Below are 25,092 nucleotides of genomic sequence, written 5' to 3'. Positions count from 1 at the left end.
TCGCACCAAATCGGCGGCACGCCTATGCCCTTCAGCGGTCGACAAAGCCCCCTGCTCGGACCGAGCCCGCACGAGAGCCTCGCTTCCGGACTCCGCGGGGTGGGCGTATGCGTGCCGTCGGCGAGTGCCTCCGCGCTCTACACCCCGGGTGAGGGGCGTTGAACGAGCCGCCGTTATCGGCGTCTGAAGGGGCTTCAAAAGGCGAGCGTACCACCGACCGCGCCGCAGTAGTGTCCGACTCGCACCGACGACCCGCCATGCCCGTCGACCTGTACTTCACCACCGGGAGTCCCCCCTGCACCTTCGTGCGGGTGCTGGCCAAGAAGCTGGGCGTCCCGCTCACGCCGCACAAGATCGACCTCATGGCCAAGGAGCAGCTGAAGCCGGAGTTCGTCAAGGTACGAGCCCGCCTTTCTTTCTGATCTCTGAACCCTGAGACAAGGGAGAATGAAACTCCCGATAACGCGACTTCCTGTTCGGAGGCTTTAGACCGATGTTTTCGGACCAACTCCCCTGGATCCCTTCTCTTCTTGGAATTGAGTTGTGTGTTCGCTTTGACAGCGGGAAGTCGAGGCTTGTTCGCACACGAGCGACTGTTTACGAGCGAGTGCGTTAAAACCTCCTAAAACATCTTACAACAAGAAAACACACTAGCGCCCTCTTTTAGGTGACCCTGAAAGTGTTTGATTTCATTGCGAGATCAAATGTAGATACTATCTACGATAAATGGTAGTTCATAACATTCTCATTAAATTTTTAAAGCCAAACAATAAAAAAATAATGCGCAAAAAAAAAAAACACGATATGCCAAGTGTTTTACGGCGCCGGTGTGTCTTCTCTTCGAACCGATTTTAAAAGGTCGTAAGACGAACAGTCGTAAGGAATAGCAAGTGTGTGAACCATGCATTTACAGAAATACAAATCTTAATACTGAGTTCGAGAAGAGAAGCTGAAGACGCACAAAAAAGATGTAAATTTATCGTAAGAAAATGAAACATCAGTCCTCCTTCTTTGTAGTTTGACACATTACCAGACGATTTAATTAGTGCATCAAGGATCTGAAACGTACTTCTGTCTCTTATGCGTCTCCTCCATTTAATGTGATCGTGTTTTTTTTACATATATTTTTATTATTCGTTTTAATGTTTCCTCGTTGGTGTGTCGTACAGCGATGCCTTTGGTACGCAGGTGCGCCTATGTCGATGACTTTTAGGGGTTAATTCGACTTTTGTAGCGCATGGTGCGCTTTGAAAGTATTCCTGGTCCCGCGGACAAGTAGTTTTTGCTTATATAGGTAGGACCATTCAGGGAAATAAATTCTCAAAATAAAATCATCCTTTCTACGCTTCGTCTCGCCCTGAGTCTAGAGGCAGCCGACGCTTCGAGCAGATGGCACCAATCAGACAGCATGAAAAACGGACCGTCATGGTGTTTTTCATGTTTTTGTAAGTGTTCTGTGTACACTGAACCAATCATAGACATAAGGGCCCAGCGAATTGCGCTTTTCACGGTGCTTGACTGGTCTCAGTGACTCGTAGCGTCGACTGCGGTGAGACTTCAGCTGAAACAAAGTATTATAGAATTGTTTTCTTTTTATTTACCACGCTCGTTTCTCTCTTAGATATGCGCATGTTTTACCAATTTCGCATCTGTCACATGTCTTACCTCACTTTCTCACCCGGAGACGCGGAGGCCCGGACTGTGCAGTATCTACCAGGCAGTCTCTCCGACTTCCTTTATTTATCTCGATAAAACCGTGGAACGCTGTTTGCATTCCCAGTTTGTTAGCGGCTTTATCTGCTGGTGTCGGTATAACTTCGCACGCGTCAAAAGAGGTGAGGCAAGGGCACCTTATCTCGTCTGGAGAGGAAACTCTCACCTCGCGATAGGTGTGTTTTCCCTTTTTTCGTTTACCCTCGTCTCCAGACACGCAATAAACAAACCACTACGCGAAATGAAAAAAAAAGCGAGTCATTACAATTTGGAACAAGCAATATAATATAGAAAAGAAAAAATATGATAGACAGTCCCAATATATATATAAAAAAAACACTTGAGTTTCTTCAAGTAAAGTTCCTAGATAAGAGCTTCCTACAAGTAGCTACATTCTTTGAAGCGCCGACTGCAAAAACGGCGACTGAATGCCGCCATTTTGCTCCAGTGGAATGTGCTTTGTCATTTGTATTGGTTGTCGCTACTTGTAAAAGAACTTAAAAGGGACTTTATCTCCAAGGGGTGTGGCGAGAGCAAAACGCTGTTTTCCCGCATACCGTGAGAAGTTCCCCAATCCAAGATGGCGGCGCCCGTGCGCGGCTCTGGCGTCACGCGACGGTGGTGGCGCTGCTGTCCGAACGACATATGCGCTTCACCTCACTTAAATTTGTTTTCTGCGCACGCGCATTGCCCACACCTGGTGTGGGAACACGCGGGCTTGTTTGTGAATAGTACGTATCCGTACTTCCTACACAATGTGCCGATCCAATGTGACCCACTGGAAGCTTGCAGTTGCGTGGCGCCAATTAAGTTGTCCCTATAGTTTCTCGTTTCGCTCGTGGTAACCGTCTTGAACGCGTCCTTGACAGCGTTTGGCTTACCGATGTTTGTAAATACACGAAGCCATCTCCATTCGGCTGAAGTCGTCCTTCGGCTGTAAACTCAATTTGGCAAAAAGTTTCAATTCTGCTGGAGGTGAAAATTTGCCCTAGTTTCAGTTCGGCTGGAATTTTCAATTCGGCTGAACCTTTCAATTTGGCTACGGGATTTTTATTCGGCTGAAGGGATGTTGAAGTAGTCGGCTGCTCAGTTGAGCTGGGAGTTTCATTAAGAGAATTCGCTAATATGTCGTCTGTAAAACAAACAAAAAACAGTCATCTAATTTTAAACCTTTGACAGCATTCTTTTTATTTTTTTTAATTTTTGCTCAAAGTATACTAGCAAGTTCGTTTAGTGCTCTGATTTCTAATCAACAAGTTGGAGCAGCTTAGGAGGCTGCACAAAACATGGTAGTATTAGCGTTTATGTATGTGCACACTGTCCCACTGACCTGCATGCACACACAAGGTTCATACTTCGAAATAAAATGGTGTGTTAATGAAACTTATCGATCATGTGCAATTGTGGCTACCATATGCCGAAAAACTATCTGGAGAACGCATTTTTTGTATTTTAAATTAAGTCGCGGAAGCCGTAATTAATTTTATCGTTAAAGTGACCCTTTTCAGCAGTCAGCTTACGTAATTCCCCGCAACTTTAGGTCTACCCACCCTGTGCACAGTCAAACTCGACGCTTTAAGGGCGGCATTGCACAGCCTCTGCAAACACAAATTGAGGCGAAATGTCTTCGAAAGCTCAGAGAAGAAAGCGAGAAATTGATTCTAACAGATAAGCTCTTGCACTCCGCTTTTGATTCACAAAGTAGAGGGTGCAGCTTGGTTTTTCTTGATCTCTTATTGCCGCAACTAGTGCCCAAATAGTGGATCCTATGGGGCCGCCACTATAGGTGGCTCTTACTTTTGAAAAGGGTCTATATTCCCGCAATTGACCCTTAGGTCAATTGCGGGAATATAGACCCTTTTCAAAAGGACAGCTTCTGTTTTGATGCTCCAATGTATTCTTTTTTTTTTCTTAAAAATTATGATTACAGCTTAACCCTCAGCACACGGTGCCCACCATCAACGACAACGGATTCGTCCTGTGGGAAAGCCGGGCCATCGCCATGTACCTGCTGGACAAGTACGCCCCGGACAGTCCCCTATACCCCAAGGACATTCAGAAGCGGGCGCTCGTCAACCGCCTCGTCTTCTTCGAGTCCGGCTCCTTCTACCAGGCGCAGATGGGATACTTTGTGAGTCGGGGCCGCCTGTCTTTAGGTCGAATCGGATGGGACCCCGGCTCATAGATACAGCACGGTGTTGTGTTCGCTGCAGATACGACAGAATTACCTCCGGACACGAAACAACCACGTTTGATGCGTGTTTACTTCATGCACTTGGGTGCTCTGAACTTGTCTGCAGACAGTTATGGTTTGGTCAACCTGACAGGGCCGTAATGCGAGGAAAAAGCGTGCCCCGTACAGTGTTTAGCCACAATATTTTGTACGATGTATTATCAGTTCGACCGCGGCCTAAAGCTGGGGTCACACTTCTTATACATCATACAAAAGACAGTCTGCATACAAATTTGAATGCGAGTCACCGCGAGATTCGTGCTTCGAATGCCAAATTGCAATGAGTTAAAGGAGACACTTGACACGCGGCATTCGAACCACGGATATTGCGGGGACTCGTGTTTGCAGACTGTCCTTTGTATTATATATGAGCAGTGGGACCCTGGCTTTAGGAGACGCCGAAATCCTCCATCTCGCACGATTTTACGCGCCCCTCCTCCGAGCCCGTGGCTAAACAGCCGGTGCTGCGCCCGCTTCCCGCTCCGCAGAGGCCCCGGTGGTTCAAAGGCCAGGAGCCCGGCGGAGACCTGAAGGAGACATACGACAAGGCCCTGGCCAACGCCGTCACGCTCTTGGGCGACAACCAGTTCCTCGCCGGAGACACCCTCACCCTGGCCGACGTGGGCCTCGTCTGCTCGCTCGGGATCGCCATCGAGGTGGGCACCCTCCGATGTCCTTCCTGGAAAAATTACCCGATGAACTTTCCTCTTGGACCTATCCCAAACGCGCGACACGTGCATAACATTTAGCGATTGTGTTGTATCTTTAGACTGCAGAAAGTTTGACAGCTCCAAATGGGCGTCCGGCGTCTCAGCTGTCAATGAGAAATTTAGCCAGTGCAGTACCACTGCTAGCCTGGGGCCTTTGACGTGCATCATGCAGTAGTGATACACGACCGTGCACGCAGGTGTGATGCCCTGAGCTGGACACTCGGTGAGAATGTCGACGAGATTTCTGATTGGCCAGCGCCGCGCTTGACCTTGGCGCTGGCCAATCACAACGGTCACAGATCTCGCCGACTTTCTCGCAGCGTCGAGCTTAGATTCTTAGATCGAAACGTGCAGAAACACGAGGGCTAAAGCCCAGGTGCGAAAAATATAGTCCGAAAATCGTACAAAAATTGGAACCTGCAAAAATTGTTTCACGCTATTTACCGATAACCGAGCGTATTTCACGTAATCCGCAAATGTTGGCTCGTTAGAGGCATATATTTGGAACTTTTACTGAAAATACCATCCTCTAGTTCGGTTTTTGAAAAGGGATATGAAACTATTTTTGCGCGTTGCATATTTCGTGTATATTTTTCGTTTTTTTTTTTTTTTCAGCACTGAGTCGAGTACATCTAATCGAGTACACCTAGCATACGAAGTAGAATACTATACATACAGTGTACCTTCAAAGTAAAGTACAAGTACTTTCTACACAATCTTGCATGGTGCCCTATCATTCCGCTATACAGTGTTGTTTCTTTACCAGGTATGCAATGCTCCAGGGGTAATCGGGGGTGCATCAGTCATATTCGAAAATGGCGGCAAATGCTGGTTACTTCCGAAAATCGGGTCAAACTCAGAAGTCCCTCCGACTTTTGAATTTTTCGCCGCTCACACTGGCTTGCGGCACCCGAGGGAATTAACGTAATAGGGGAGATAGCATGACGTCAGCCCCGTAGCTTTCGCAAGCATTTCTCTCGTGGAGGAGTGTCCTCTCCTAATATTTTTAACCTCCTGGATTGCATTGACCAAGAGAGAAGTAGCCAGGGGTCCAATGCCACGGGAAAGCCGCCCCAGTACAAGCGGAGCGACGCTTCGTCTGCTCGCGTTTCTGGCGACAACAATATCCCTCCCAGTATTTCTTCATAGTTGACAAAGCATCATCTTGTGATACAAGAATATCCCTCCCAGTATTTTTTAATAGTTGGCAAAGCATCACCTTGTGATGCAAGAATATCCCTTCCAGTATTTCTTCATATTTGACAAAGCATCGTCTTGTGATACAAATTTATAGTACTTTCCTCGAAAAGTAGAGGAAAAAATTATTTCAGTAAATGAAAAATATACGCTAAGAGAATGTACTTCAAGTAAAGTACAAGTTTCCTAAACCTACTCGAAATAGTATTCTAAGTACAATGCACTTAAAGTACTTACCAACACTGGGTTTTTCGCTCATGCACGTCCCCGCCTTTAAAAAGACGACCGAATTTTCAAGACGCGGCCAAGATGACAGCGAAAATCTACGTATAGCTCCATCCGTGCATTCGTGTTTTAAAATTGATTGCTGTTCCAGCTTTCCGGAAACCTTCAGAGAGCATATCCCGAGCCGCCTTTTGACCCAGTCCCTTTGACTTGCCTTGCAGGGTGCCGAGTACGAAGGCATGGACCAGTTCCCCAAGCTGATCGAGTACTACGGCCGCGTGAAGGCCGCCCTCCCAGAGTACGATGAGGAAGCCGCCGAACCCGTGGGCCTCATCCGCCAGATGATCGCCAGGGCCAAGAGCGGACAGAAGGTGCACGGTCCTCCGACGGACAGCAAATGAGCTCCGGGGAGGTCGGCTGCACCAAGCGAGTGCTTCACGCTCAGGCGTACGCCTTCTCATCAGCGTCTTCACTTAGTTTTCAATCTTTTTTTTTGCATGGAAAGGGGGGAGGGGGTGCTGTCGACGACGACGACGAGGAACATACTGATTTTATTACTGAACCAATAAACGCTGTCCTTTTGAAAATGTTGCCTGTACTTGTTTTGCATGTCTATTTTTTGGTGTTGTGTTTTTTGCATTCAAGTGTTTTTGGTTTTCTTACCGGCCAATTTCGGGTTATTTAGCATCATGGTAAACTTCCACCAGTGCTCGCAAGCCCTGTCTTTGTCCCTCACCAACACGCCCCTATTCAATCTGTTGCAGCATTCATCTGGTGACCATATTTGATTCACTGATGGCTTCTGGCATATCTCCAACAGGCATGTGGTCGCCTTATACCCGTGCCACACGGGCAACTCGAATGCCATTTACAACGAATTACATTTGTGTGATCGGCGAATCAGCTCGCAATCTGTCGCGCGTGGAATGGGCTACGTCCGAAGTATCGAGCACTGATTGGCCGTCCGCTCGAATGTCATTCGTTGTAAATGGCATTCGAGTTGCCCGAGTGCCACGGGTATTAGTCTCCCAATCGCGCTCGGTTTTCTCTCTTCGGGCCCCAATTCGAATGCATAGATTCCTTCCGGGCCCCCTCTCAAGCCTCCCTTAATCTTGCTGCCCCTGTCGCACCTTAATCTTGCTGCCCCTGTCGCAAAAGACCCTAATCCACAATTCAGCACCATGCCGGAATTGAAATATTTCGTGGAACGCCCCAAAACATTTCAGACATACTCTGATAAATTAGTTTCGACATGCAGATTAATTGAAATTAATGGGATACACACTTACAATAAGAATTACCATTTTCGGAACTGTAGTTGTTACTATCGTTGTTACTATTTTATACTCTCGTGTTATGTACCCCCCTTATGTAATGCCCTCAACGAGGGCCTTTAAGGGAACTTGAATAAATAAATAAATAGTTCAATTTTATTGAATGATACTTTTGGAAACTAGGGTGCATAGGGAAGATGCACAAACTAGGGTTTGTGCATCTTCGCTTCTTTTGCCTTTATTAATTCAGAATGCGAGGAGGCAGTGAATCCCTGAACGTTCTGCTCTCTCGTTTTATAGGGGGGAAAGGAGGAAACGTCACGGAACGGCTGGAGCGAGGAACAAAAGAATAAATGGAAAGATGGAGGGAGGGAAAGCAGAAAGGAGCGTTCAAATTCAAATCCGACCTATCGGATCGCAGCTTTATGGTGACTGCGCTCCTTGGACGCGAAGGGCGCTGTGTCTTCAATGATCCCTGACAAGCTGTTGGTGCATGCCTAGATTTTTACACAAACACAGCCGACGAGGAAGCGACTGTGGAGAAAAAGTACATAATGCTCAAAATCAAGTTCTTTTCGTTTCGTTTTTGCGCAAGACGTACGGTTCAAATTGAAGGGAACGCCCACCCTCTACATATAAATACAATTCGCTGGTCAGCTTGTGCGTTCTCTCTGGGAGGACGCAATACTGATCTTCTACAAAGTGTGACAATACCTGGTGTGATATTTGAAGGGAACGCGAAAAGGGGACATGGTAGTGCGTGTGTTACCAACCCGGCTATAGCCCTAGAATTAGTCGAAAAGATCGGCGCCCATACGTACCGATTTCAAATTTTCATCAAAGATGTAGTATAATGCTGGGTCTTTTTCCTCTGAAATTTTAAGGCGTAGCTCTCTTCCAGTGAAAAGTGGGACTAACACCCTTGACATGGTCAACGGCAGACGCCACCGGCGCGTACATACGATTGAATTAACGGGAGGTAGAGAGCCTAGATTGAAGAGAGGGTCAATCTTAAACCAAGGGGGGCGTTTGCGGACGATTTGCGGACGATCAACGATCAACGCTTTCATCACCTCCTCGTAGCTCGTATTGCAAGCGCGGTTCGGTGGTGGTTGTGCTTGCGACGCCATCTCCCGAAAGGCGCAACAAGCAGGCAACGCGCCCGGTCGAAAGCAGACGACACCAGTCGTCTGCTAACTGCGCTTGTCGGAAGATGGTGCCACGAACGGAATCTTCGGTCAACTATATTGCGTGGATCGGCGTCTGCCGTTGACCGTGTCACAGGTAATGTTCCAGTTTTTCGAAGGAAAGCAGCTGCACCTAGAGAATCCACAAAATAAAATGCATAACTAAAAAAAAAAACAAAAAAAACACCTTTGATTGAAATTTTAAATCGCTGCGTGCAGGCGTCGTTTTTTTTTTTTTCCGGACAATTTTAAGCCAGTTTTGGCATTGACCACACACTTCATATAGTATCTTATATTACCAACATATGACACATTTGGAAGGATGCAGTTGCCCTACTTAAAGATAAAGAGAAGAGAACAAGATTTTTTTTTGTTAAAGTGTGTTTATAAATTAATGGAGTTCACTTAGCTCTTATCGGCAATTTATGTTCATGTTCCAATACGATTTTGTCGAGTTTATCTAACTTCCTTTGTTAAGCAGATCATCACAACCACTCCCATGACCCGCACTCAGCACTTCTATAATAATGTCGGTGTACTTTTTTTTAACGTTTTTAACTATATGATGTTTCAGTTGATTTTGACAAATCCATTATCTACGTGCTGTGCGTCATTATTACGGCATTGGCTGTTCGTGGCTATGTGAAATCAATAAATCAATGTCCAGCAAACTTTCAGGGATTGATTGAATCCTCTATAATTATCATCTCATGTTGCCCCTTTCAGCTATAACCTTGTCACTTTTAGTTTGACTAAAACCATTATTAAACATTGGCGAGCAAGCTTGCATTACACGTATATAAAAAAAATTCATTGTTTTGCCGAGTGTATTTTTTTTTCTTTTCGAGTTAACTAGTTTGCCTGCTTTTTAAAGGAACGTTTCAATTTTTTTTAATACTCGGGTATGAAATTAAGTGCAAATGTATTTAAGGTGATCGGATACGGGTGGTGCACGGAAGTACCCGATGTTAAATGCCCGATGTTAAATACCCCGTATCAAATGCCCCGCGCAAGCGCCTTACCATTTTTGCCCCGCTTTCAAAAGCCACAGTTTTAGAAGCCCATGAAGGGAATACCCCGTGTCAGAAGGCCGGGTCATCAACGTGACCGCGGCGCACTCTGCTTTTGACTAAAAGAGAGGAAGTGTGCACGCGAGCTTGTGTAACGTAATCGTGCCGTATCCGGGACTCAAGTAAGGAATACCTGAAGAAAGCTTCCCGTTCTACAGACTTGTGTTATAGACATTCACATCTTGCGACGCTAGAAGGGAAAACAAACAAAAAATATCAGTCATTGGCAAAAATATTTGAAGTTAGAGTTTTTATCAATAACCACTGAAGAAATGCTTTCGGCGAATGAAGCACGCGCCGATTCACAATTCGGACGAAGTGGGTTCTGTCATAACTGTTAATGGGAAACTGAAGCGGGTCGATATTTGAGTAAAACCACTTATATCGTCTTCATTTTGCCTCCAGGATGACGAAAATTGAGATTATTTTTAAATTTAGTGCACGAAGGCTGCAAAAAATGTTTTTTTCAAAGTACCACTTGACACCACGCTCCTTCCAGGAGTGTGACGTCATAAAAGGAGTTTTCGGAATCTTCGATCTCGCGCATCTTCGGCGCCTATCAAAGTATATGCACGCGCACTCTTGCTTGTTTCAAAAAGGTCAGAAGAAACGTCACGGCTGGTGTCAGCGCGGGGGGATACACCTGGCAAGCTTGTGATCACACGCGCTGTCCACACGAGCGACACGCGCTTGAAGGCCGAAAGATCCGTTTATGGCGTAAGGACTGGTCGGAGGTTTTTTATGCTTTTGCGTGTTTAGTTACATCTTCTAGGAAAACGAGCCTGATATTCAGATTAACGGGATAGGAATACTCGGGAATGCATCTCTGAGTCGTTTTGTTTTTTTGTTGTTTTTTTTAAGAAAAATTTTTGCTTTTCTTTAACCCACAGCTCATGGTGCCATACTCATCACATGAGCAAACACTAGTTCCATTTATTTATTTATTTACAATTACCCTCAAGGCCCCAAGGGGCATTATAGAGGGGAGTGGTTGGTTAGTAGAGTTCTAAATTTCGCGTTATCGGTGATGGAGACGATGTCATCGGGAAGGCCATTCCAGTCCACAATAGCTTCTGGTATGAGCGAATGTTGATGGGCTGCTGAAGTGGTCTTGGGACGGGCGATCTTGCATGAATGATCCACTCTTGCAGAAATATAGCTGGGCGGGCTGAAGAGGGACTGTCGTAATGGTTCAGGATATGAAGAAGGCAAAGACGGGAAATTCTGCGACGAACGGAAAGGTCAGGAAGAGTTAATTGAGATTTCATTGCAGTGACACTAGAAAAGCGATAGTAATCAGAAAGAATAAACCGAGCAACACGATTTTGAACAGATTCGATTGCGTTGGTTAGGAAAGCCTGATGGGGATGCCAGATAGCTGAAGCATACTCTAGTTTAGGGCGAACAAGCGTGACGTAAAGAAGACGTTTGAGGTTAGAAGGAGCAGACTTGAAATTGCGACGGATATAGCCAAGTGAACGGTTTGCAGAGGATATTGTCTTGTCTACATGAACATTCCAGGACATATTAGTGGTTAGATATACGCCAAGATACTTGTACTGTGCAGCAGTCTGAAGGGTAATGCCGTTGAGTGTTAAAGAGTTTAAGGGCTGGGAGGAGGAACGTGTGAAGCAGAGGTGCATGCATTTGTTAATATTAAGAGACATTTGCCATGTGCGGCACCATTCAGCAATTTTGTTAATGTCGTTCTGGAGTGAAATATGGTCGTTTGGGCCTTTTATTAGTCTATAAACAACGCAGTCATCAGCGAAAAGACGAACAGAGGACGATAGGTGAAGAGGGAGATCATTAATGTAGATTAAGAAGAGTAAGGGGCCAAGCACAGTTCCCTGTGGAACACCGGAAGAAACGGGAGAGAAAGAGGAGGACGTGCTGTTAGCGAAAACGAATTGAGAGCGATGAGTAAGGAATGATTCAATCCATTGAAGAACAGGAGGGTCCAGTTTTAGCGAACTAAGTTTAAAGAGAAGGCGGTTGTGTGGAACTTTATCAAAAGCTTTGGCGAAATCAAGAAAAACAGCGTTAGTTTGATAGCCAGTGTCAAGATTTTTAAACAGGTCGTTAGTGAGAAAAAGTAGCTGGGTCTCACAAGACAGGTGTTTCCGGAAGCCATGCTGCGCGTTGGTGAAGAAGTTGCAGGAATCCAGGAAATTAATCAGGTGCTTGTAGATGACGTGCTCGAGGATCTTGCAGGAGATGGAGGTGAGTGATATTGGCCGATAATTTAGTGGAGATGTTTTACTGCCGGACTTGTGGACCGGAATGACCTTACCAATTTTCCAGTCGGAAGGTAACACACTTGTATCAAGGGACTGCTGAAATATTTTTGTGAGGTAAAGGCCGGATGCAAATTTAGTGTTACTTAGAACCTTCTCATTAATACCGTCTATGCCACATGATGAAGACATTTTGAGGGATTCTATAATGCTGATTACACCTTGAAAGTCTATAATAACAGGATCCATTGGAAAATAATTTTTTGTAACAGGAGGAATTCCAGTAATGGGTGTAGAAACGGTAAAAGCATCAGAAAATACCCTGTTTAGAATATTTGCACATTCACTATCCAATATGTTATCACCAGAGCTATTGACTAGATTGATTTCTGAGTGTGGTTTTTCATTAACAAAGCTCCAAAACTTTTTAGGGTTGTTTAGTAACACATTAGGTAGAGTGTGTTGAAAGAATGTGCGTTTACACTCTCTCAACATACTTTTATATTCAGAAGAGCAAGTGGCATGCTTAGACCAAGCTTCTGGTGTATTTGCTTTTTTAGCGTTCCTGAAAAATCTTTTCTTTTTGTTAGATAGACGACGAAGGGAATTATTGTGCCATGGTTTAGACGCGGTAGTTCGAATTGTTGCGCGCGGTATGTATTTTTCAATAAGTTCAAACAATTTGGTCTTAAAAGCTTGCCAATTTTCATCAGCGTTATGGCAGTCGAAGTTTTCATTAAAAGAAACAAAATAGTCGGAGAGCTCGGAGTTCATCATGTCATAGTTCCCCTTGTGGTACAAACGTATCTTTTTAGAAATGCACGTCGACTTTGACGGTTTGATATTAAGAAAACAATGAAGAGCCTTGTGGTCGCTGATGCCATCTAGTGGAGATAAATCCTTAACTAGAAAAGGATCAGTGACAAGTGCCAAATCCAGAATATTTGAACTATTTTCAGTGATCCTTGTAGGGAAGGAAACCAACTGGGTGAGGTTAAAAGAAAAACACAAGTCTATAAAATCGCGGTCCACACTAGATCCCCCAAAACAACTCGTAGTCTGAGCATTCCAGTCTATACCAGGAAAATTAAAATCACCAAAAAGAAAAATAGGTTTGTTGGTGCGACTCAGTGACAACATAGACAGTTCATCACGAAGCAAGTTACTAAATTCGGGGGAAGTGTCGGGAGGACGGTAACATGCGCCAATCAAAAAGGACCCAAAACAACAAGTTAAAGAAACTCAAACAATCTCGAGAGCACTGTGAGACAAAACCTTTTGACTTGTGATTCTTCTGTCTACAGCGATAAGGACTCCGCCACCTCGACGGTTTGCTCTGTCATGTCGATAAATATTGAAATGGGGATGGTCTGGCATTATTTCACCATCATGGACGTCAGAGTGAAGCCATGTTTCTGATAGCAAAACAACGTTAGCATCACATGAGGTAATAACAGACGACAGATCATCACGTTTGGGTATGACGCTACGTGCGTTAGCATACAAAACACTGATTAAACTTTCGGAACCCGCGATATCAGTAGCACTCCCCGCGTCCCCTTATCTCAACATTTCTATTACGGTTTCTGTCTGGGCATCATATATAAATGTCTTAGTGCCAATGTGAAGCTTATCTAGTCGAAGCTTGAAAGGTAAAGACTGACGTTTGGCAAAAATAACAAGGTTTTGGCGCGCGATCCGTGTATTTTCACAAAAGTCTTCTGAAATAGAAAATAAGCTGCCCTTGAGGCGAGAGCCATTCTGTAGTAACTGACTTTTAGTTTTGAAAGACGAAAAACACGTTATTATGGGTCGGTTTCTCCCTTCTTGAAATGTGCCAATCCTATGCGCACGCTCAATGTTAGAAGTTTGTAAAGTAATACCAAGGTTCTCTTCGGCGAATTTGAGTACTTTTTGTTCAGATATCGCCCATGACTCTCCTCGGACGTCGGTTATGCCGCGAAAAAGCAAATTGCAGCGGCGGGATCGGTTTTCCAAGTCGTTACTCCGATATAGCAATGACGCTGTAGCCGTGGCTTGATCAGCGAGTGTACTCCGAATGCTAGTTACCTCGACTCTAGTCTCGGAAAGGGTTTCAAGCTCAGCCTCAATTGCTGTAATTTTCGTTTTAATGGCAAAAAGTGAGCCCTCCAACTGGGCCTGCTTCTCAAGAAGAGTTTTGACATCGCACCTAATCGAGTTCTGACCTTCTTGAAGTTTAGAAGAATCGGCCTCAATTTTTTTTACGATGGCAAGAATTTCGTCCAGTTGGGGTTGTTTCTTAGTATCTGGGCCTGGATTGGATTAAACATCGCCAGAGAGCTGTAACAGTGCACGAATCAAGCTCAAGGAGTCACATATTATACAGCAAAGCACACTTGGGCACGGGAGCACTAGGAGGCACAGGTTGCTAGATTTCTTAGAATACAAGGAATAGCGTTTACACACCTGCAACAAGTGGAACATAGTGGGGTCAGGCGTGGCATTCGCAAAAAAGCTCCCGTGCCCACTGACGCGACGACGGCCGGCGCTCAGTATTTGTAGGCAGGCCACTGCGCAGCCCGATGACGACACATCCGCTTCAGGGGTAGTGACGGTGCGGAAATGCAGATGGCTTGTGCACAGCAGCGGCGGTGGAAACAGCTCCCGTGGATAACTTGGTGGCGTAACGATGACAGGGCCAAGATCCGTGGTGTTGCTGACGGCAGTCGAAGGAAAGATGCAGCCGAAGATCACGCATGCCAGCGGGAGCTGCAACAAGTGGAACATAGTGGGGTCAGGCGTGGCATTCGCAAAAAAGCTCCCGTGCCCTTGTTAGGTCGTTCTAAAAATGTTTTTTTATTTATTTATCTAGGTAGATGTTCGGGGTGCCGTGTATGTTCCTGTGCTCTCTCTCGGAGGATGCTTCCTCTCCCTCTCTCTGCTGATATTAGCGGGCGCTATGCTGCAGCTTAGAGCCGAGCGAGGTCACGTGATCTTTTCGCCGTAGTTCCTTTGGCTGCCGCTCGTGGCTGCAGGTGGGGGAAAAAGCTCGAGTTTTGCTTTGCGATTATGCAGCGGAATCGCGACATTTTTTAAAGGGGCCCACCAACAATTTTTGACCGGTTTGAAGTTCGCGCTGAAACGGAGCTGCATGAAAGCAGGAACACCGAGGAAAAAAATATTACACAAATTCGCAATATTTTGTGAGTTATTAGCAAATTAAATATTGCAGAAAACAACTTTAAATAAGCAAAACATAGCGCTTCATGACGTAAAATGAAACAGTTTAGCGATTGGAGCAAAGCGGTTGGCCAATTGGACGCGAGTTTGGTTGATAGCCCGTCGGCCCGGTCGGCTCGTCGGCCATTAGGCCTAGCTGCAACCATCGTAGCTTTGGGATCGGGTTGCCATCATCGATGAATTTACCGGGCTTATCGGATTTTTAGTGCGGATCTGGGCGTCGCGCCGTACGAGGACACTCCACGCAAGCGCCGCGTCTCTGCCTCAGTCCACATCGACAGCCGCGGAACACTCGTCTCCCGCAACTCCGCCACCGGAGCCACCTCGGCGAGTAGGAGGGAGAAACTGGTGAGCGGTCCCGTTGGGCACCGGTCCCGTCGCCGCACTTCACTCGAACAGTGAAAAGTCTGTCACAGCACTAAAAGAAAATAAGGATCCCCCTGGCTCCTCTTACTGCTTTTAGTTGACCGGGACCGGGGGCACACAAGTGAAAATACGATGCGCGTTGTGTGCACAGATCACTTGTCGTCTGCTCGCGATGGTACGTCGCGGACGCCGCTAGGAGGCGCGCATGAGCGACAAGGCGTAAAGCCCCTGTATACGGAAAAGTAGCGACATCCTTTGAAGAATGCCGCCTGCTATCTTGGAGCGATCCAGGCGGCGCTACCGTCGACGCGCGAGCGCGAAAGAGCAAAAGATAACAATAAAAGTGTGCATGAGGGACGAGAAGGGAGAAGGAATGCCTATTCTGTCGGAGTGCAGTGCATGCTATGAGCTCATGCCGCCAATAAAATAACGCCAACTGTGCAACGTCACGGCTTTCATTGCCTTTCTTTGAGCGCATTCTTCGCGGCTGGCAGACCGTGACAGTGCGCTTTTAGCCTGTGTCCTTGTATAGGCGTAAAGCCCCTGTATACGGCGTAAAGCCCCTGTTAAGGCCCCTGTATTCAGGGGCCTTAACAAGGCGTTGTTTTCGCCCTTTTTGAACTTTACTTTGCAACTTTATTAGCTCTATAAAAATGACTCGTTAGAGAAATAATGACGGTTAACGTGTGATATACTTTATTTCGCTTCAAAATTCCTGGGACGGCTCTCGCCGATCACGAAACCCAGAGAATGTGACGTATTGTGAAAGGGAGCGCCGTTATGCGCGCGCATTCGGCACCTCGCGGCGCCACTGTCGGAGGAGGTGTTTCCGAGTTGTCAAATTTAAATATGATGCGCTAATTTTTTCAAACTCTTTCGTTGTCCACTGGGTTTCCGGGACCACTAGCGTGTAGAAACCGCAAAAAAAAAAGTCGACGCTCAAATACTGTTGGAGGGCGCCTTTAATGAAGGAGATGTTTTTTCTATCCTCCGGGACACGATAAACAACGTAAAAATGACGAGATGCAAATTCCTTCAATCTTAAAATCGTTGCAGCCCCCCCCCCCCCTTTAATCTTAAATCGTTCTCGACAATATCGAAATGGCGTATATATATATAGTATTGCATAAATACAATATTATATATGCACACGTGCCTCGGTACGAATAATTAATGTAACACAAAAAGTTTTACAAAAAAAAAAAAAGTTTAAAGAACGAAGAAAGCTTCGCTTGGAGACGCAACCCGAGTCCTGTCTCCTTTCGCAAACACGCGCGAACGTTCATATCCGCTATCATTGCACCAGCGCGCTCCTCAACGCTCCGGGTAAGGCGCGAGTGTCTCCATCTGTGGATAGCGTGCCGCAGCAACGAGACCCAGAGTTAGCGCACTTGTTGTGCACCTGGCAGCTGCCGCATCTCCGCCCATCATCAGCTGGCGAGCGAATTGAGCGTGCGCAGTCGTGGCCGAGTGGTTAAGGCGATGGACTTGAAATCCATTGGGATCTTCCCGCGCAGGTTCTAATCCTGCCGGCTGCGAAGTACTCTTTTTTTTTCTCTCTCTTCCGGCTTTTTTATTTTATACAATTATAGATAGATCCCAACCAGCGACAGGTTGAGTCGTAATCCCGTGCGTTATCAGTACCGCGACGAAACAAACACGGTGGAACCCAGAGATGTGTCGACGAACCTGTCAAACAGCTGCTACAATGATTCGATATTTTGCCTCGGTGTCACAATCCTTTCTTTTTCTTTCAAAACATATCTACATTGCCACAAGAAAAAAAGAACATTTAGAAAACGTTACACCGATATTTCGACAAAATTATAGTTAACGAAACACTCTCAAGACCCGTTCAAATTCAACGCTCAGTGCATCAAGGAAGCTCCATCTCACAGCTCTGCAGAGAAACCATAAGCAACAGTATATGATGAAAAAGCAACATGGTCAACATGCAGGCTAGCTGGTGCGTATTAATAATGATGTTTAAACCCTGAGACCTTGAACGTCACGTGGTCCACCAGGAGGCCACAGCTTTTAGGCAGTACCGATGAGTTGTATGGACAACATAAACTTAATGTCGCAAGGAACGCTAAATTAAGTGCTCATATGTGGAACATGAGATACCATTTGAAATTTGACTAAATTGCTGTATGAGATGTCTTGTCGAAATTTACGTAACTTCTTCGGGTCATGCACTGTTCAAGGGTAACGGTTAATGTATCTTATATTATGTTTTCGAGACATTTATTTGGAGGTCGTGTTTTAGACCTATGCGAAGATCGCAATTATTTCGACCAATCAAAGATGGTGCGATTGGCTTGGGTCACATTTTTTTTGTGTTCCAGTTGATTGCCAGAAGAAAGGTCTTTCAGCAACCACGTGTAATCTGTTTCCCAAAATCTGCAAAAATATACGTATATATTTGACAAAATATATATATAGAACCAGATGACCATACAAATGACATAGTATAAAGACGTCATCTCTTTTTTTTTTTTTTAATGAAGTGCCGATATTATTAAAGGTCAGAACAGTACCATTTAGTTTTTGTTCAAAAACTATGCAAGTGAAGAAATGGCTTGACTCCCGAGGCATTAAAGAACTGTGGTCAATGAACCGCAGAATGTGTACAATGAAACGTTTACGCGTGCATTTGTAAAATTCCATGCTTTTTTTCTTTTTTTTTTGGGGGGGGGGGGGGGGGGGACGGGGGTTATGTTTTTGGAAGAACGCTGACGCAAGATTTCGAAGTTTAATATTATCAGGCAGCCGTAACGGAAATATCCAGCGTTCCGCATCAATATGATATGAAGTATGCACTGTGTGAAGAGACAGTCCACTTTATTAACACAACTCGATCAAATTCGACGGATTCAGCTCACTCGGTTTACTAGGCCTGCCAAGCCGGGGAAAAGACCACGAACGTCCAAGAACAGGCGGATGATCTCGAAGTATTTCGGACATTTTTTAACCTCTACAAGACCAGTTGCACCCAGGCTGTGTACTTTTATCGGTGTATATTGGTACAAAACACCGGTAAACATTCGCCGGTGACGAAAATACAAAATCGGTGAAAACCGAAAGACACCGGTGGTCGAATATTTTCGCCCTGGTGAAAACCGGAAATCACCGATCGTTGCATTAGTGTGGTTCAGGGTCACTGACCTTGGAGAGTGTGTCTCTTCGCCTCGGGAACGGAGATGCGTTCATTGTTATCTGTTTAGTTTTCAGCGGCTTCCGTTGCTGCGGGTTCGGTTTGATGTCACCCTGTCATGGGTTCGCTGGAACTGTTCCACTTTTTTGTACAGGCGAGCTGACAGGTGTAGGTTTTGGTAACTGGACAAAAGCTCATCTATTTTTTTGGCGGAGCCGGGACAAGAGCTCGCTTATTTTCGACGGATCCACACAGAAGCTCACTTTTCTTTTTTTGGTAAGTTGAACGAAAGTTTACTCGGTGTAAAATGGGCTGAGCTGAACTATGGGCTAATAGGGTCACGCCAAAAGACGAGGAAAGGGACAATAATTCGTGTGAAGGGCAGAACAACGGTTTCCAGAGGCTTGTGGGACAGGACCATCCAAGTGTCTGGAGGTTGATCGAACGTTTTCAACAGAATAAAACGTAGCTTTGTTGCAAGCACGCCAAGGTGAGCTCCCGGTGAAGAGTTTTCGGAAAGCAACGATGCGTCTTCAGAACCGCCTGAGGAAGCTCTCTGTGGACTATCAGTTTGACAGAGACATGCCGAAACTGCTGGAGGCAGTGGGAGGCAGTAGTGGCCTTTAAGGATTTGAGCAATAAACATCCTTTCCTTAAATAAGAAACATACCTTGCGCGAGTCATACATACTATTTTTCATAAAATGTGCTGCTTATTTTGTGATGTTATTTGAGCTTATGCAGAAAAGCAAACAATTTTATCTCTGTGAGCTTTTGTCCGGGTTCACGAGTATGTCCGGTGATCTTTTGTCCGCAGAAGGTTCTCTGAAAATCCTGCCACTCCCACAGCGAAACGCGTATTCTCCGCGTATTCTCTTTAGTTTCGATGACAAAGGCTGCAACTAAGAAACAAGGTGAAGCTGTGCGTCTTTTTGCCGATTCTGAGGCGGAAGTTAGGGCTGCGGCAAGAAAAAAAGGCATCTTCAACAGTTGGCACACCCCACGAGTCGTTCAGCCGAAATACACCGGTGTTTCAAGAACAAATAAAAACCGAAAATTATCCACCGATTGTTGTTATTGATAAACACCGGAAAGTACACACCTTATAGCGAGTTCGTTTCACACGCACTGGCACCGTTCGAGTTCTCTCCCAGAATGCATCGCACTCACAGTGTGTTGCACGGAAAACTGGATTCAAACGAACTCGCCAAATGCACCGAGTGCAGAAGACTGATGTTGCCGCCATCTATGTTGTAGAAAAGGTACCGAGTTCAAACCGAAACTAGCGCCTTTCTGTTCGGAGTGATGCGTGGGAATGCGAGAATGCAGTCGGCTACCAACGTTTATCTACAAACGTTGGTCGCTGCAACCTGTAGTTTATAGTTGCGATGACTTCAAGCAGCTCGGCTGCCGTAGAGATAGTTACAGACGGCGTAAATTTCCGCACCCAGTTTTATACAAAGCAGCTGGTTACGATCTTTCAATTAAACCGTTTACACTGAAGAAAACTGATGATGCTGTCCGAGCAGAAGCTTGATCCGCTTGAGCATGGTATTATGCGTGAACCACTGAAAGGGTACGGCTTAAAACTAGCCTGTTGGAATATCCAGCAAAACTGGGACTTTCGATTTGGATCGTCATTATAGGTGGATCAGAAAATAGCCTTGGTGAGGGCGTCAAGAACGAGAGTTTTCTCGAACAAAATACGACGGGGCAAGTTAGCTGACGTAGGTAAATGTTAAACATGATGATGTTGCCCAATCCTCGGGTAAAGTTACCATCTTTAGCTTTCTCTGATGCTTATTCGGCAGACAGAGGTTTTTGCTGGGGGAGTTTTGCCGACAAATGTTAAATTTTCCACCCGCACACGGATGATGATAGACATCTCGGGGGCCGCTGTTACGTTTGTTCTGAGCATTTCTTTACACACCGGTATATTTCAGCGTTTGTACGGCAACAGAGCGATTTAAAACCTGCAAATAAATCACGGGTGGTTAATTACTTCCTTCGGGAAATAGCATAATTCAAGCTCGCGTTTGATTTCGTTGCCCGCGGGACGCGATTTCTATCAGAAAATCTACTTTTTGTTCCGTTCGGTTCCGCGACACATCGTAGCAGACGAACCCTCGTCGTCTGCTCCCGCTCCACGCCGGCCCCGCCGGAGCGAGGCATGGCGGGATTGCATTTTGGCGCACTCCCGATTTTCTCGGTGCAGCGAGTGCATGCACGCGTGGGGTGTCAGCGCTGAAACGAACTCGGAGAGTGCAACCACTCGTGGAGTGCCGGCCGAAACGAACCCGTTCCACGCTGCGAGTGGGCACGCGTGGGCACTAGTGCCGTGAAACGAACTCGCTATTAGTTATACCCAGTCATATTTATCTGCAGTGCTTGCACTCGTCGCGACTAGAGAAATCTGCACCACGCCACCAACTGCTCCAGCCCGTACTGCCCGTGTCGGCCGTACACACTTCTCCGCCTGTCGCTCGCCGCCATGTTGGTTTTCTGTTCTCTGCTCTCGCCACTTTGACTCAGATGCAAAACAGGTCAAGAATCAAGCTCTTCCAAAACCTCATATTTGAAGAAAAAAAAAAAAAAGAACGACACGAGGGAGAAGGAAGGGACAAACACAACGAAGTCTCAGAGATTTCGTTGTATTTGTCCCTTCCTTTTTCCTTGTCTCGGAGTGTGAACGCTCACCAGCTAGCTTACACCACATCTCTTATTTCTGTAAGTCCAAAAGCTCTCTCTGGGCCTCGAAAGTCGGGCGTCATAGCAATGTCGAGCGGCCATTGGAAGCATCAGCGTTTCTCCTTCGGGTGCTTAACAGGCCTCGATAGATCTCACTAGCGCGCGCAGCTTTTTTCGGAGGCGCGCCACCTTTTTGGTCGCGTTCCCGCGGGCCATAGAGTTATTATAATGTACGCTAGAGGTTCAACTGGCGCTAGTGTCTATGCGACTTCCGTGACGCAAATTGAAGCAGACAGCAACCAGTCTACATTTCCAGTCTTCCTGTGTATTTCTATGGGAAAGCGCGCGTGCATTTTGTCTCTTCGCCGGAAAAGAACACGGAACACTTTGGTTATTTGGGTCGTACCGAATAGTATGTACCTTGATTAACACTGTAAAAGTGTAATTGCTTTAGTTAGCGCATTTTTCTTCATCAGTGACCGATGTTTAACTTCGCTACATTTCAGTCCCAAACGTGTGTTCCGCAGCAGTGTGTAAAAACAAGCGACGATTCGAAGCAAAATTACAATCGAAAGGAATGTAGTGTGTGTTCAAGGCTCGGCAGCAATCCGGTGACGCTTATATACTGCTAATATGCCAGTCCTGTCACTATATAAAAATGACCCCGTCGTGCATGAGCGGATAAAAACATTCAAAACGTAGAGAATAAAGTCCGTGGGCTATAAAAGTTGTCTCTTCGTATTGTTTTCTCTGCCGGGCAGCTTTTATCGGGCACTTGTTCTCAAAGATTTCGAGCGTGCGAGTGATATTTTGAACGTAGAACAAGCAGCTTCACTCAGAGCAGAAAGAATAAAACGGTACTTACTTATTTAAAATAGGAATAGATTACGTGGCCTTCAATTAATTTTGATCGTATATGCACGTGTAGTTACTGATCCGGTGTTACTGCGCAGTTCTTGCCGTCTTTCTTAATTTCCAGATGTTCTTCGTTCGTTTGGCAGGTATATCCCCCACGCTGAAAAGCGCCGACGTCGTGTTCGCGCTAACAGTGTCCGACAGTGCACATAAATACACGTACGAAGCTGTTTTAGCACCGTTTTTAATGCGATGAATTTGAAAGAAAAACACCGTAACTGACCAATTATTTCGTCGGCCTGTCTGAGAAATGTTCCAAGCTACCTAGTACGTATGAATTATTCGGGATATTTGCTCTTATGATCGAGCGCAGAGAGAAAACGCACTCACTTTTTCCCATAGAAATGCATTACCGGAAGTCAATTTTCGACTGGTTGCTGTCTGCTTCAATTTGCGTCAGCACACTAGCGCCACTTGAACCTCTAGCGTACATTATAATAACTCTATGCCGCGGGCATCGCTTCCCGAAAAGAAGATTAGCCAACAAGATGCATCGTCGGTCAGGTTCACCAGCAAGAAGTCGGGAACGGCTCGATTATTGTTCAGAACCTATAAACTATGAAGAGCAGGAACAATAAGAAGTCGTTTTTACCTAAAATTAGTCGCGATCAATTTGTGGTATGTTAGTCCCTAACCCTGTACAATAATGCATATGTAATAAAGCGTCTCAAAAGAAAAAAGCAAGCAGTCGTGGCCGAGTAGTTAAGGCGATGGACTCGAAATCCATTGGGAAATTCCCGCGCAGGTTCGAATCCTGCCGGCTGCGAAGTACTTTTTTTTTCTCATCGTTTTGTATTTGGATTTATGGCTCTGATCATCCAACTAATACAGGGTGTTTCAGAGACCGCAGGCCAAATCGCTCCTGCGAAATCTACTCACCGCAACGGAAAAAGGCTTACATGTGATTTCATCTGAAATCGTGCAGGCAAAAAAGGTCGAATTTTTAATTTCGCTGAAAAAGAATATATGTTATGGCGTCGTCTCTAGGAACGCAGTAGCCGCAAACCGCAAGGTCGTCGGACTTTTTTTTCTCGACTTTTAGAAGAGACCGCGGCGGAAAGCAGTGTTTTTCAACACCCAACGTGGGTCGGATGTTTCGCTCGATCTCCCGCTGTGGATTTTCAGTCCACATTATATTAACTTTTTTCAAGCACACTGTGAGCACAGGTAAAGGGCTCTAACACCTTGAAATAATTTTAGGGGTTTTGCTTTTTTTCTGTAAAAATGTCAAAAACGCCCCATGGGTTGACGAAATTTGGCAATTAAATACTGGCGGTGTACTTAGGTTACATCAATATCTTTTTATGTATATGGAGAGCCCAAAACACGTTCTTCATAGATATTATAAAATGACTCAGCTGTATACAATATCCTTTACTGTACGTTTACGTTAACTTCATGCTAAACCCAAAAGGTATAAATTTTTAAATCGATTTTCTCGAAAAACCTTTTTTTTTGCTAAAATGTGGATTTGATAGTTGTCTACTCAAAAAGTAAGTCGAGAAAGTGTGTATTTTGTTTGTATGTTTTATATTTAAGCCTCAATATCGGAAAAAAAGATATCTTCGTTTTGCAAGACCTAAGTCAGACATGGCGACCCGTGTGTTTCTATGATATGTGAAAAAGTTTTCTTGAATTTTTGTCTGCGTTTCGTAATCAATTATAAACAGAATTTGTGGTATTGAATAGTTATCTCTGTTTTGATAAGAGCGGGAAACCACGAGCAACATATCTAATCAAATCAGCACGCCTAGTAGACCTTCAATATCGAAGAGCTGTCAGAAGTTGTATTGCTTCGATTTATAAAACTTTCACTGTAAACTAGCATGACTAGCTATTAGCTCTCATATTACTAAGACATAGAAAGTCACCCACATCATTGATATATTACATACAATTCTTTCCGAAGCCAAACGGCAGGGTTCGTTCACCGCACATCGCACAGATCACCAGGGAATGGCCTTTCACTTCCGTAATACACACAAGTGAAGACACAGAAACGGTCCGAAACACACGGAGAGATGGTCACGGAGAGGGGTAGGAAATAAAAATAAATAAAAAATAAATAGGAATAAAATTACCCAACTCCGATTTTAACGAAAATTGCGTTAAAAAAAAAAAGTAAAAGATTTAGATTCGAGCGGTGGCAAGGCGATAGGTCCACTGGGCCTGTGGAGAGTCAGACAAAGAAATCGACGACACGTAAAAATAAAGAAAAAAGTAAAAGAAAAATTAATCAAGACGGAAAAACTCAGCCGCACACGGCAAGAAGAGAAACATACTCCTCCGGGCATTCCCTAAACGGGACACAACCAAATGCCTGCGAGCACGATCAATACAGCACCGTCAGGCCGCTCCGCCATGACGAAATAAACCCAACAAGTAAACAATGCTAACAAACAGTAAAAAGATATTCCAAAAAACGTTCAGCAGAACCGCACCCAAGAAACAAAGTTCAGCGGGGCGAAGAAACACGCACGAAATAAAATAAGAAGTCGTGACTGACGCCGTGTCGAGTCCCACGGCACTGAAGCCTGGCAGGACGACGGCGTCCAGGTGATGCTCGAATCTATTCTTCACTGTGTTCCGGACAGCCACGACGAGTGTGCGGAACAGTGCTGTGCGGAACAGAGTGAAGAATAAATTCGAGCAGCGATGCGCGAGAAGGTAACCGAGACGTAACATGCCTCGAGCTTCATATCGGGAGAGGAGCTTTCGAGGTAGTCAATGTAGTTACTCAAACTTTCTCTTTCTCCTTCCCATTTTCAATAAAACACGCCAGCCGGCGCTAACTTTTCATCTCGGGAGAAGCCCACTCTTCACAAACGGTTATAGTTGACAAGGAGGCTGACTTCGAAAGGTAGGAGAAGCTGCTCCCACAAGCGTGATGTGCCGGTTT

General features: G+C 45.4%; 1 protein-coding gene and 2 non-coding genes across 3 annotated transcripts; all 3 read left to right on the top strand.

Moving 5' to 3' along the window:
- Positions 1 to 35: 35 nt before the first annotated feature.
- Positions 36 to 6,676, top strand: LOC120850317 (glutathione S-transferase 1-1). Its single transcript, XM_040222775.2, has 4 exons — positions 36 to 398; positions 3,644 to 3,844; positions 4,435 to 4,602; positions 6,300 to 6,676. The coding sequence occupies exons 1-4, from the start codon at positions 258 to 260 to the stop codon at positions 6,477 to 6,479; spliced, it is 690 nt and encodes a 229-aa protein (XP_040078709.1). The 5' UTR covers positions 36 to 257; the 3' UTR covers positions 6,480 to 6,676.
- A 10,214-nt stretch (positions 6,677 to 16,890) lies between these two features.
- Positions 16,891 to 16,972, top strand: Trnas-uga. Its single transcript has one exon. It is a non-coding gene; the product is annotated as a tRNA-Ser (tRNA).
- A 5,905-nt stretch (positions 16,973 to 22,877) lies between these two features.
- Positions 22,878 to 22,959, top strand: Trnas-cga. The gene has a single exon. It is a non-coding gene; the product is annotated as a tRNA-Ser (tRNA).
- The last annotated feature ends 2,133 nt before the right edge of the window (positions 22,960 to 25,092 follow it).

This window comes from Ixodes scapularis, unplaced genomic scaffold (genome assembly GCF_016920785.2).
Source record: "Ixodes scapularis isolate PalLabHiFi unplaced genomic scaffold, ASM1692078v2 PGA_scaffold1__304_contigs__length_218370807, whole genome shotgun sequence".
Classification (NCBI taxonomy): Eukaryota; Metazoa; Arthropoda; class Arachnida; order Ixodida; family Ixodidae; genus Ixodes; species Ixodes scapularis.
The sequence above is the reverse complement of the archived record's forward strand: the minus strand, read 5'-3'. Positions and strand labels throughout refer to the sequence as shown.

What these genes read in the sequence shown, in the direction of transcription:
- LOC120850317 (XM_040222775.2), top strand. Translation starts at nt 258, where the DNA reads ATGCCCGTCGACCTGTACTTCACCACCGGGAGTCCCCCCTGCACCTTC. An exon ending in TGAAGCCGGAGTTCGTCAAG is followed by an intron (nt 399 to 3,643) that starts GTACGAGCCCGC and finishes TTATGATTACAG; the next exon opens with CTTAACCCTCAGCACACGGT. An exon ending in CGCTCGGGATCGCCATCGAG is followed by an intron (nt 4,603 to 6,299) that starts GTGGGCACCCTC and finishes CTTGCCTTGCAG; the next exon opens with GGTGCCGAGTACGAAGGCAT.